The sequence below is a fragment of the Rhinichthys klamathensis genome, unplaced genomic scaffold, assembly GCF_029890125.1.
Source record: "Rhinichthys klamathensis goyatoka isolate OS25496 unplaced genomic scaffold, OSU_Roscu_1.1 h1tg000309l_1, whole genome shotgun sequence".
Lineage (NCBI taxonomy): Eukaryota > Metazoa > Chordata > Actinopteri > Cypriniformes > Leuciscidae > Rhinichthys > Rhinichthys klamathensis.
The window spans coordinates 1121493-1135648 of record NW_026606827.1 but is presented as its reverse complement, the minus strand read 5'-3'; the positions used below and the strand labels follow the sequence as shown (position 1 = coordinate 1135648).

The 14156-nt window shown below is 36.1% G+C and overlaps 2 protein-coding genes across 2 annotated transcripts; both read right to left on the bottom strand.

Annotated features, from left to right (window-relative positions):
• Positions 1-144: 144 nt before the first annotated feature.
• Positions 145-1769, bottom strand: LOC130104382 (cornifelin-like). Its single transcript, XM_056270873.1, has 4 exons — positions 1660-1769; positions 722-890; positions 386-522; positions 145-268 (listed from the first exon to the last, which is right to left on the bottom strand). The coding sequence occupies exons 2-4, from the start codon at positions 828-830 to the stop codon at positions 170-172; spliced, it is 345 nt and encodes a 114-aa protein (XP_056126848.1). The 5' UTR covers positions 831-890; positions 1660-1769; the 3' UTR covers positions 145-169.
• Positions 1770-2342: 573 nt separating this feature from the next.
• On the bottom strand, positions 2343-6785 carry mrps15 (mitochondrial ribosomal protein S15). Its single transcript, XM_056270872.1, has 7 exons — positions 6644-6785; positions 5108-5183; positions 4877-4925; positions 4639-4723; positions 4469-4527; positions 2547-2738; positions 2343-2460 (listed from the first exon to the last, which is right to left on the bottom strand). The coding sequence occupies exons 1-7, from the start codon at positions 6726-6728 to the stop codon at positions 2368-2370; spliced, it is 639 nt and encodes a 212-aa protein (XP_056126847.1). The 5' UTR covers positions 6729-6785; the 3' UTR covers positions 2343-2367.
• Between the last annotated feature and the right edge of the window lie 7371 nt (positions 6786-14156).

The window sequence follows — 14156 nt, the reverse complement described above, 5'->3', positions numbered from 1 at the left end:
ATCAAGTAAACAGAATTGGTCACCTTTTTTATTTCCAAAAAAATGTTTTTATGGATTCTATCATTGTTTTAATTATCCTGCCTCATAGGATGATTTGGTGATTTGGATATGACTTGAATGCTTTCAAAAATATAAAATAATTTGAAAACTGAAACAGTAATGACAGTCACTAGGTCTCTCCATTCCTGATACGAATTTCTCTGGTCATTCGACATGTTTCAAATATTCCACAGCAACAGGTCATCAAAGCATCATTGCATATTGTGCCCTGCAGGGAAAAAATAAAATAAAGAATGGCCGTTGAGTAACACATACAAGTGGACAGAAATAAATCCATGGATAAGAATTCTTATGTGGGAAATCTGATCCTTAATCTTCAGCATACCTGTATTCCATAGGTTAGACGCATGTGTGTCCTCATTGCAGCCATTCCTCCAGGTACACATGAGAGACATACATTCTCACCATACTTGTGTGCTGTGTAACAGCTGAGGGCTATTGGACAGACACAGCCAAGAGCACCTAGACAATGAAAAGAAAGAAAAAAGCAGACAATTGCTCAAAGATCATGCATTTTGTTAACAATGTGCCACTGATAAAAGCAGTAAAGTGACTAACACAGAGTTCTCATTGGCTAAATATTAAACCACCTAAAATATACCAATAAAATCTTTAGTTTGAATATAATTTGGATGGTTTGCCAGCTGATCTCAAAACTTACAGACAAGTAGGTCACTGCAGCAAGAACAAAGACCAGTGCTCCACTCTCCAGTCTGCACATTTGTACCATAAGAGCCAGCACCAGGCTGAGTGATGACTGGGTTTGACATGTCAATCAAAACGAGCAGTCCAGCAAGGAAGCCGAGAGAATGGCTCGAGATGTTTTCTTCCTAGGTAATTTGTAAAAAGAGTGACTAAATTATATCCATCAATTCTTAGGAAAAAAAAAAATACTAATTACCACTTCCTAATTACGAAATAAACACCATTTTAGAAAGAAAAATATTGACTTCATATAATTTTCCATTTAATTTTTGAGCGATTTGTGCTATTAAAAGGATAGTTCACCCCAAAATGAAATTCCTGTCATTATTTACTCACCCTCATGTCATTCCAAATTTGTATGATGATATTTCTTTTGTGTGACATGAGAAGATATTTATAAAAAATACTTATGTTCTTTCTTTTTTGTCAATACAATGAAATGCTATTTTGAACCCCATTGACTTCCATTGTATGGGCAAAAACAATTGAAAAGCTTCTCAAAATATCATCTTTTGTGTTGCACTGAAAAGTCATAAAGGATGGTTGAGGGTTAGTAAATGATAAAAGTCTGATATAAGTCTTATAGGTTTGGAGATGAGGGTGAACGATCATTTAACACTGTTTTACAGGATATAATATTTTACATTCAAACACACACATTTTGATACGCAAGAAATGACTATAGAAAGCAAATAAATCTGGACCAGCTCTTATTACACTGCTAAATTTGTACATTTTTCATCTATATCCCACCAATATTAAACAAATAAAATGAAATAATTTATATAATTAGAAACAAATAGCTTTGAGTTTAAGGCTATAAAATTATTTTAATTTTAAATCGATAAAAAAAGTTCTATAATATAAAGCAAGTTGTAGACTACAAAAAAGTACCTCGTGTTCTTCTGAGCCTCTTGATCAGCTTGCAGCTGAAAAGGAAGTTGTGACACAAACCAACACACCACGCTTGCTACTCTCGTATGCATCGTTTCCGATTCACGCATATAAGCTTTACACAAAGCAGATCACAGGGGGAGGTCTGAGTTGTAATAGGAAATGTGACCAACAAGAATTCTTTACAATCAATGGATAATCTCACACGAGTAAAGCATTGATAGTTTGACCTCAGATCATGTACCTGATCAGTGTCATGCATTTCTTGTAAAATTATAGAGTTCAGGGAACTGAGAGGAGCCAAACCATTTGCACTAGCCACACAACCACAATGCATCAGTCTTGCATATGACACAGGTCTTCATCAGCTGCTGATCCAAAACTCTTGAGTGTGCGAAACTAACATGTCAAAGGATTTCTATGAAGTTATTCTGATATAATCATCAGTACTTTGAGGAATGATAACCAAACAATACATTTTAAGATCTTTTATTTGGTGCAGCTAGAATAGACTTCAGAGGAATTTGTATGTTTTACCATTGAGAAATAAATGACAGCATACAGATAATTTGATGCCAATCATGTTTCTGTTTGGTTTTTCTTTGAACGTCACATGAACCAAAAGAGGACATATCAGATTGTTCTTCTGAACTTGTCAGCACACAGTTCATGGCCGGCTGAAGGTCTCTACACTGCAGTTCTTTGTGGTTATTTGGAGGACGTTAGCTCCTTTTCTTTAGCCTCCGTTGCTTTTTGTTTCTCTCTCTGCTCTGCTTTTTGTTTCTGGACCTCTTTAAAGACCTGAGAGGAAGAAAACCACAGGTCAAACACAAACCCTGAACTCTACAAAGAACATTGGGACATTTTAGTAAGAGCTGAGAACTTACCTTATTGCAGAAGGCCTTTTTGGCAAGCCAACGTCGGGTGACCCGCCGATAGAATTCAGGAGGGAATGTGTACGTGATTCCGAGCTCTTGACACACCTTCACAAAGGATTCATAACGGGTTCTTCTCAGAAACTTCAACTTTTTCTTCCTGCTGTCGATGGTCATGAGCATCCATCTTTTGTTGGCTTTATCCTAATGTAATATGACAAAAGAGGTTTTGATGATGTTGTACACTAATTTCACTTATTTGCTGCATCCTAATTCGCCTACTCATACTATGCTTTAAAAGTATGTACTGTTTTTGTAAATGACCAAACATATCTTTTCACAATGTTGTTGCAGATGAAATATAATGTTGAATAAATATCTTTTCATTAGGTTAGATACTGATTATTAATCCCCTTTATCTAAAGCTCTCTACTTAACTTCTCGCATATCCGCCATGTTTGTAGTTTTAAGCACTTTTTATTCGTGTTTGTAGTTCTAATCGAATCCTTGTCCAATGCGCAATGGGCAATATTAGCCATTAGAGTGTGCAAGATCTGCACTTCAGATTCAAACCGGAATTAGAAGACTATCCAGGTATCTTCGGAATACTCATTTCAACACACTACGATTTGGGACAAACTAATTCTAATTTCGAATACTATTTAGGACGGATAGTATGCGAATTGGGATGCATCAATTGTTTCCACATTTTCTTAAAGGCATAGTTCACCCAAAATGAAAATTCTGTCATTAATTACTCACCCTCATGTTGTTCCAAACCAATAATTAAGACTTTCGTTCATCTTTGGAGCTCAAATAAAGATATTTTTAATATTCTCTTATTGTTTGTCGATCCATTGAAAGTCCACACAACCAACATTTTCATGAATCAAACAGTTTAATGCAAGTCTTCTGAACGTATTAAAATATATTAAATATATAAAAAATATCTTCATTTGTACTTTGAAGATGAACAAACGTATTAAGGGTTTGGAACAACATGAAGGTGAGTAAATGATGAGAGAACTTCCATTTTTGGGTGAACTAACGCTTTAAATAACAGAACTAGGTACAGAAAACTATGCTTAATTATATAAATGTTTAAAATGATTAGAAACTAGCATATAAAATAATTCATACATATGTACATATCATCAAATCAAGTGACATCAGACGAAAATTATTCTAGAGTTTCTCCCACAACTAACTTCCTTATTTCAGGCTTTTTTGCAATAACGTTTAACCACCCAGTAAAAAGTAGATTTTTTTCCAGAGGTATGAAGTAATTTCCTCTCAAGTCCACAGTTAAACCACAGGGGCAGTTCATCACTTTAACTAAGAACATTTTCACTAAAAATAGACAATCAGAAAGAGTCCAAATCATTTTTATCTTTATAAAAAAAACTTTAAACCAACAAAAAAGCTGTTGTGCAGCTTAATAATTTTGTGGAAACTGTGAAACCCATTTAAGGATTCTTTGATGAATAAAAGATTCAAAAGCATTTATTTGAAAGATATATTTTTTGTAACAATATATATCAATATATATTTAGAACAATAAAAATGAATGAATGAATGAATGAACAGTTTTTTCATTCATTCATTCATTGTTATTGTTCTAAATATATATTGATATATATTGTTCCAAAAAATATATCTTTCAAATAAAGTAAAAAATATATATCTTTAGAACAATAACAAGTATTTAATGTAACTTTTGAACAATTTAATGTATCCTTGCTAAATAAATGTATTCATTTCATCCCAAACTTTCAAATGGTAGTGTATATGGTTTCATTACTACTGAACACATGAGCGTATGCACAGGATTTCCTGTTTCTCTGTGGGTGTTAATCAAATGGAGTGGGAACAAATGTTCTGACACCTTTACTGAAGGCTGAAAAAAAGTCACGCTACTGAAGCTTTTTGTTTACCTTGGGGTGTTTGTGCAAGTGCTCCTGGAAGTTGCGAATACGCGCTGTCATAATCGCCACTGTAACGCAAACAAGGACATTTCGCATGATTGAGTCATGTTCTGAGATTCCAGTTTGGTTAAAGCAGTGGCTTAGTCAAGTGTTTAAAGAAAGAAAAAAAGAGAACTTGCCCTTGACTTCTGTTGAGCTGCGGTCATTCTCATCCCTCTGAACCTTGGCAATGAGCTGTTCCTCTTTCAAACGCAGTTTTTCACTCTAAAGAAAGACATATATATATATATAGACGCACAGATATTTGAGTTAAAATTTGATTCAACACCCTTTTATAGTTCCTTGTAGTCCCACTCCATAATATTTTTAAATTGGAAAATATTCAATAAAGAACTAAAAGGAAATAAAAACCCGCACATGATTTGCAAACTCCAGCGTAAGCAGTTTCTTCACCACATCGTCAACCCTGCAAAGATATGACATAATACTGCAACCGTTCTGCATTCAAGAACATAAAGGTAGTCTGAAGTAATCATGTACTTTTTATACATGCAATCATATACAATGTATAATAAATATACAATCATAGTGTTTATACAATAATGAGCGGATTAATGCAACAATGGAGAGTACAAAAAAAAAACGTACGATTGTGCAAGTGGGACAGATGCATATTCATGCTTCAGCATGGATGGATGCAGGTCTTGAAGCTGACTTGGGAATTCTGGGAAGAAAATAAAGCAAAGAGCCAATGACTCCTATCAAAACTGATATCAAACTGGCAGGCTATATAATTGACTTGCATAATTTAATTTAAATTCAAGGCCCGTCAATATTAAAGGGTTAGTTCACCCCAAAATGAAAATTCTGTCAGTAATTACTCACCCTGATGTTGTTCCAACCCCGTAAGACTTTCGTTCGTCTTCGGAACACAAATTAAGATATTTTTGATTAAATCTGAGATAGTTAGGCCTCGAGATAGTTCACGTAGTGTAACTGCGCAGCGCTTCTGTGTTGTATGCCACACGTAGGCCCACTATTGGCCGATGCTGGTCATGTGTGTGATGCGTGTGGTGTGACGTATAACCTAGAAGCGCTGCGCAGTTACACTACATGAACTATCTCGAGGCCCACAGAGAAGGAAATGAATAGTTGAATAAAGTAGTTATTTTTGTTTGTTTTTTGCGCACAAAAAGTATTCTCGTCACTTGATAAACTTAAGATTGAGCCACTGTAGTCACTCGGACTATTTTAACGATGTCTTTAATAACTTTTGGGCCGGCCAGTTTCGATCCCTTAGAAGCCTATGGAAGAATGATCCAGCTCTCAGATTTAATCAAAAATATCTTAATTAGTGTTCCGAAGATGAACGAAAGTCTTACGGGGTTGCAACAACATGAGGGTGAGTAATTACTGACAGAATTTTCATTTTGGGGTGAACTAACCCTTTAAGGTCCATTCACACTAAGAACGATAACTATATTATTGTCCATACCAACGCACAATGTCTTACTGTTTATTATAGGCATGCACTGCAGTTTTGTCGTCTGCCACTTTAAATGCTCGAGCTCTTAAAGCAGGATGGATTCTGATTGGCTGTGTGTTTTTGTTGTTCATCAGCTCAAAAACATTTTTCTGAAAGTGATTCCAACAATATAGTTCCTCTTTGCAGTTCTTATTATAATTGTGGTGTTGACTCTGCTATTCTTTTATATTTAGATTTTTTTTTTTAGAACGATATCTTTACTGCCCGCGTTATAGTTATCGTCCTTGGTGTGTCTGGGCCTTTACACTTGGGGCCAGATTTACTAAACGACAAATTAGTGTGGAGCCACAATCTAATAAAAGTGTCAATGGTAGAGGAAAGTTCTGCGGGTGATCTACTGAGAATGCGGCAATTCACAGTGTCATGTCAGGTGCAAAATCGGTAAAGACATGCTTTTGGGCCTGAAATAATGGCGCAAATACCACTAGATTGACAAAATAAATATAGTTCCATGAATCACTTAAATACTCTCCTACAATTGCATATGAAATAAGGTCAGGCGTAAAAACAACTGTGACCACGCCTTTTCAACGCTCATTTCTCATTTCAACACTGCATGTCTTTAGTAAGAGTAAGAGGGTTTGCGCTGGCGCAAGCTGTTAGTAAATCTGGGTTTTGGCACAATTGTTTTCTCTTACCTTGTTTCTTTCTAGAGGGCCGAGCATACTGCCTCACTGGTTGGTTTGGAAGCGTTTCATCACCTGAAACAAACCGTAAAGTCATATATATTGCCTAAGTCAATTTAAAATTGCTTACTAAAAAAAATGTATAATGCACAATTGCAGAAACTACAGATTTCTTTAAAAAAAAACATGTAGGAGAAGACTGTTTTTATTTGGTTTTGGTGTCTGTTGTATCACTTCAAGTCTACTTTAATGATTGTAAGTATTCATGATGCAAACCCCTTTAATTAGGAGGCATTTCAAAGCATTTGTAAGTCACAAATCTTTTTACTCTCCTCTGAAGCTCAAGAAAGACTATTTGAGACACGTCAATGGTGATAAAGTGTCACTTAGGGTGGGGGTGATTTGGTTGGCCACATCCTTCCCGCACACCCACTCAAGGAAAAGACACGTCTGTGAGACTGTCATGAAAAAGAGCCGTCATCACAGCCAGGTAACTTGAGACAAATTTGTAAAGTGTTTTTACGCCATTTACTTTGAGCTGTTGCATTGTCATATCATTTAACTTTAGAATGTCAAACACTGGATACTGGGCGCAAAATTTTACATTTAATTAAGATTTTAAGCAAATAAATTTGAGGTTAACCTGAAAAAAGGTTTCAAAAATAAAAATTCTGTCATCATTTACTCACCCTTAAGTCGTTAAAACCTGGATGACTTTCTTCTGTGGAACACAAATGAAGATATTTTTGTAGAATGTTGGTAACCAAACTGTTTTGGTTACCATTGAAAAAAAGTCATACAGGTTTGGAACAACAAATCTTACTTGGTGAGTAAATAACAGAATCTTCATTTTTTGGGGGGGTGGGAGGAGTTGGGTAAACTATCCCATTAAGCATCGTACTGGTTATCTGAAGGAAATGTGCCAAAGATGGCTAAACCAGTGACCTAGTTATTTCTGATTACTTAGTAAAAGACTTCCAGAAAACTGGTAGGCATTTTGCTGATGCTTAAGACATCTCTGTTGTATTACTATGCAAATGTGAGCATTTGAGAAAATCGTAAAAGTATGGCTTTACAAATAAGCCATACATTTTCTTTTTAAATAACCTATACACCCACTCTTTCATAGTTCACAAGCCTTGCGGGAACTAGTAATTCAACTCTTTTCCCCCACACATTATTTTTTTGCCCCAAGAAAACATGAGCAAGAACAGAGCTGCAAATAAAAAAGTAAGGGCGTCTCGTAAGGCTCAGGTCGGAAGGTTGCCAGTTTGACAGCAACACAAAACGGGCCATGAACAACTTACCACCACATTCTGAGGGACTGTCCCTGTACTACAAGCTGCTTTGATAAAAGCATCTGATTAATAACTTACAACAACCGTTCCAAAGTTTGGGGTCGTTAAGAATTTACTCATGTAAGAAGCCTCTTATGCTCAAGGCTGCATTTATTTGATCAAAAATAAAGTAGAAAAAGTAATACTGTAAAATATTATTACAGTTTTAAATTACTTTTTATTTTAATATATTTTAAAATGTAATTTAAAATCATTCCTGATCAAAGCTGAATTTTCAGCATCATTACTCCGGTCTTCAGTGTCACATGATCCTTCAGAAATCATTCTAATTATATGGTTTGAATGGTGCTCAAGAAACATTTCGTATTATCAATGGAATAGAATTTTTTTATTGTGTAAAAATATCTATCTCTGTAACATGATGTACGTTCAAATCACAGGAGGAGAAGAAAAATGTATGAAACATCACTCCTTAGTGACCCCTGTTTACTCCAGAGGGACTTTCCCTGTAGTAAGCGTACTGTCAGACACTTTGAATAAGAAAGCATCAGCAAAAGGACAATTAATAGTAACAACCTACAACGGATAGGCCTACATAGATCACAATCTATAGTATGGCTACTTCATAACCTGTCTGGCATCCTACACAATATGCTGCCTTAAAGTATGTACAGTAAAGTGTACAGTATGTAATCTTTTTGAGACAAGAACTACCAGTACCTAAGTCAGCAAATAAGTACTAGCACTTAACCATGGTTGTAACGGTATGAGATTTTTACGGTATGATAACCATCTCAAAAAATATCACAGTTTCACAGTATTAAAGCTGCAGTCCGTAGTTTTTCCTCTTTGTCGCCATCTCTGTTTCGAAATCTGCAATTGCAGTCATTCGCAGAATTATCAACTTTACGTGGGTTTGTGCCTCGGCACGGCACAGCGCGGATGAATCCAATGTTTTGAGGAGAATGTGCGGCTGTCAGTCGCCGCGCCGGTGTGGATACTGTCATTCGGATTCACAGATTTTACTTTTTGGAAGTATGACCAACATAATAATTTTCACCGGAAAATGTCATCTGAACAAGTAAGTAACATCCACTTTTGTTCTGACCAACTAAGGGGAAAAAAGCATTGCAGTAAATCGCAATGATTAAATCTAACGGTTGCTTATCATATCACGTCAAACCATGCAAATTATACTTTATTCTCAAATTGTTAATGTTAACAATATCAGCATTGCGTGACTGAGGGCTGGGCGATAAATCGATTAACTCGAATGTGTAGTTTACGCCGATTTTTTTTAATGAAAATCGGTTTTCTCTTTAACAACCGCAGACGCGCCCATCTGGGCTCCCGTAGTTCCGACCGGGCTCAGCGCTTGCCATGATAGAGATACACAAAACAACATGGCAAATGATCAAGACCGCGGCAGCAGAAGCACACCCGCCGAAAACATTTACAAACTGAATCTGCAGGGCTGTCAACTCTCACGAGTTCACTGTGAGAGACGCAATTGTCGCTTTTTGCACGCTCTCACGCACACATCCATTTTCTCACGCAGAGAAAAATCGCGCAGCAAAGAGCACACTGACACCGACAGACTAGACAGAGCAGGTTACTATTGATATGAAACAGATTCTCAGCTCTCAGATTCTGTCAATTTTATTACGAAATTCAAGCGTTTTGGCGCTTGTAAATGTGACGTGAAAGATTGCTGACAGATCTCAGTTCAAGGGGCACGTGAGCCGATCATCTGTTACTCTTCACTACTAACTTACCGAAATGTAATAAAATTGATCGATCAGTGTTTTTCAACCGCGGAAAGATGTCCATAAAACAGCTGGAGAACAACATGTCACGTAACATTACATTTACCTCAGGAATGCCTTTTAATTGCCATAGCACGCATGTTAGTTGGACTTAAAATAATTGCTATAGAGAGGAGTATTTAGCTAAATATGATAACTATATTACACATTTATTATATTTTTACCTATATCATTAAAATATTATAACGTTGTTTGTTATTATAAAAACACATTTAATTTGAGTTAGTTTTAAACTTTAATAATACCAGCTGACAGGGTCTCTCTGTATGTTTACAGCATTAGGTGATTTATTTTTGGAGAACAATTAACATAACACATTAAGGTAGGCTATCTACTGTACCTAATATTTACCCAAAGGAATTGATATTGAATCAGTATCCGAATCAAATCACAAGAATTGAATTGAAATTGTGAAATTTGTGTTAAGCAATAATAAAAACAGTAGCATACCAGTCTTTGTACCATGTAAACATTGTGTTTACATAGTTAATAAACTTGATAAAATTATGTTTAGTTACCAAATAATTTTTTTTACACGTCCCCCCAATCCCAATCCACCCATTTAATGTTATGTTATGTTACATTTACACTATTTACAATGACAGGGCCTGCCCTGTCTTTTTGGCTTGATGTTTCTGATTGCACTTTAATCCAGATAATATCCCAGAAGGGAATATCAAAACAAAATAAAGTTAAAACTTGTTTTGAACAATTTCTTTGTCATCTACAGATTGATTTTAAGTAGGGAGAGAAAAAAATCGATTTAAATCGTAAATCGGATTTTTTGTGAAAAAAATCGGGGATTTTTTTTTAGGCCATATCGCCCAGCCCTAGCGTGACTACATTTAATGCCCTTCCGATATTATCCTTGTTTTCGCATGGGTCTGGTTGCAGTCTCTTTTTTCTGTAGCCACTCCGAAGTCTTTCGCATTTTACATCGGGTGACTCTCCAGTTGTCACTGGTGATTGTCATTTGAACCTTTCTGAATCCGCCATCAAATTGATAAGTTTAATTATATCAACTATCAAGTGCTGTGAGAAAAGGCTATAAATCTCCACCTCCAACATCCTCACTCTCAATATAGCTTATACTAGCCGAGACTCCTTCTTTATGTGTACAGATGTGAAGTAATGACCCAAAGACAAAGAATTTCCCACGGAAATCCACCAGTACCACTGGAATTAAAAACATTATTACAAGCATACCGTTTTGAATTAAGCTAAGGCAATCAGATAGTTTTGAACACTGGCTGGTTATGTATTTGCTCAAAAATTTATATTGGATCATTTTTAACCCCAAAAAAGCTACGGACTCCAGCTTTAAGAAAAGAGAAACAGTTGTTTTAGTAGCAGATTGTGATAATATTAATGTGGGGGAGGATTCAAACCTTAACTCAGAAAGCAAATTTACACCAGCCCCCCTAAGAAGTCTGCAACATCAAATTAGACCCACAACCATTAATTTTCACACATTGCTGGGACTTGACAATTGACACTTAGTCATATCGGTACTCGCAGGCACATACATGACCATCTTTTTCTCTTTTTCTCACCTCACTATCTTTGTCTTAGTCACCATTTTATTGTATTAACCCTCTGGTGGTCTTCAGTCATTTCAAAAAAAAAAAAAAAAATGTTTAGAAATTTTAAAATGTTTCACTTCATTGAATGTTATGAGGCCTAAGATCCTGCGACCGGGCTCTGCTGCTAGTCCCTCGCTTTAGACTCAAGCGTAGAGGGGAGCGTGCATTTGCGGTGGCAGGGCCACGACTCTGAAACTCTTGAGATTAGAACGGCCCATTATCTGTCTGCTTTCAAGTCTCTTTTAAGAAACCTACCTGTTCTCTTTAGAATATTGATTTTTTTTTTCCGGTTGGTTTTACTAATTTATATTTGAGTCTGATACTGTTTTGCTACTCCTGTTTTATGGTTACTCTTAGCTATGTTGCTCTTATTTTTTGTTTTGTTTATTGTTATGCATGTTATATCTTCTTTTAATCTTGTTGTTCTGTAAAGCACTTTGGTCAGCCAAGTGGCTGTTGTAAATGTGCTATATAAATAAAATTGAACTTGAACTTATGACACTTGGTGACTTTTGTGACACCTGCTATGTGAACAGTCAACACACAGAGCAAAAATGGACATGATTTGAATTGAAAAGGCTATTTGGTTGTAAAAAAATAGTCACACTTATGTTCTTCACAGTCAACATTGTCCGCCATAAGAAATTAATAGGGAATACGAAACTACATAGAAAGATTCAAAACAGTCTTTGACAAGGTCTAAATGTCTGAATCCAAATGCAAAACCTAATAAGGGTAGGTAATTATGTCTAAAAACACTGTCAGGAACTAGGGATTGCACAACCCTGTATATATACACTGATAAGCCAAAACATATTGACCAGTCACAGATAAAGTTAATATCATTGATCATCTCGTGACAAGGCCACATATTAAGGTCTGGGTAGATTAGATAGCAAACAATCAGTTCTCGTAATCAACGTGTTGGATGCAGGAGAAATGGGAAGGAATAAAGTGACTTTGACAAGGGCCAAATTATTATCGCAAAGCGACTGAGTCAGAGTATCTCTGAAATGGCAAGGCTTGTGGGTTGCTCCCAGTCAGCACAGCAGTGAAGAGAATTTACCAACAGTGGTCCGAGGGGGGACAAACCGGCGACATGTCCTCCAAGGCTCATTGATGCACAAGGGCAACGAAGGCTATCCCGTCTGGTCCGAGCCAACAGAAGGTGGCACAAGTCACAAAATTTTAATGACTGTTATAGGAGAAATGTGTTACAACACATGCTGCGTATGGGGATGAGTAGCCGCAGACCAATCAGAGTGCCTATGACCAGTCTTCTGTTGAAAGCACCAACAATAGGCAAACGAGTGACGCAATTGGACCAATGGAAGAAGGTTGCTTGGTCCAATGAGTCGTTTTCTTTTACATCACGTGGTAAAATAATATTTTTAAAAAATACATTGAACAAAAATATAATATTCATTTGATTAAAAAAAGAAAAGAAAACGTTACTGTTATAGTCTTCTGGTTTTTTTTACTGCCGATGACCACCAGTGTGACCCTCAAGAGAGGTGGCTTGCTTTATTTATTTATTTATAAATAGTGATATATCACAAGCCACAGTCACAAATAGTATATAAAAAGTGATTATATGAGTTAGTAAAGTAAAATTAGCCTTTTCCAAATAACAAGGATTGCTATTTGCAACGATGAAGCAAACTGAAAATAGGTATTATAGGATACAGATCTAGATCTTAAAAGTATGTGGACTTGACTAAACATCAAGGTCATATTGAACAAAACGCTAACGATGTGATGCCCATTTAATAAGAAAATGCAGTGACTGAGATTTTAGAGCCCCCTAGAGGTTAATACTCTAACTGCATATGCTGTCAATAAAACGTTTCTAAACCAAAATGTACAAAATCAAACATACAACCATAGTAACTGACACCCAGCCTGGCTAACATAAAGAAAACTCCACCTCAAAGTGGCACGAAATGCTTAATAATGTGTCCAACTTAAAAAATAAAAAACGGATAAATTGATTACCAATCGATATCTAAATTATTGTAACAGTCTCTCAAGTGTTTGTGAATGCATATATGACAGCATGTTGAAGCCGTGCATTAGTCGTTGACTCGGATCTCTGATGTCAAAAACATACTTACCTTTAAAATTAACGTTACGGGTTAACGTCCAGTTCGAAAAAGAGCTGCATGTAGACTGCCTGAGGGCAGCGGGTACGGCAATACTGGCCTGCCTCGCGCCTGAGAATACACTCCATGTCTGTAAACCCAACGCCGTAGTTCGAAAAACATTTTTTAAAACCATTATGATTCCCGTATATACAAACAAATCGACTTAAGTTTGTATATGCTCTTGCAGAACGCATTTGCCCCTTCAGTTCAAGTAAGTCGCCATCTTTAAACAGACATTAGTAATCTACGCAGAAAATGTAATGTAAATAAAAGCAATCGAGCGACGATTGAATCGATGTAGCCTTTGTTTCCTTCCTATGACATTGCATTGTGAACATCTTATGAAGATACGTTTTGTTTATGACATAAAAAAGAGAATAGAACAACGATTGTACTGTTCTATCATTATCTACTATTATCTGGCCTTCTGTCATTTGAAGGCCATGCATGACACCCCACTTGTCTTTCAGAGATCATTCACAGAAGTTAAAATAGTGATCATTTTTCAACCTTATAATGTTCTGTTGTAATTTCCTTTTTTGCTGTATATTGCCTTTTCAAAATCTATTTAAGAAGTCTATTCTATATAACTTTAACTTTGTTCACATTTCTGAAGATCATCGTTTGGATAGTAAATTTGTTTGTAAGGTTTCTGAGGTAATTTGACCCTATAG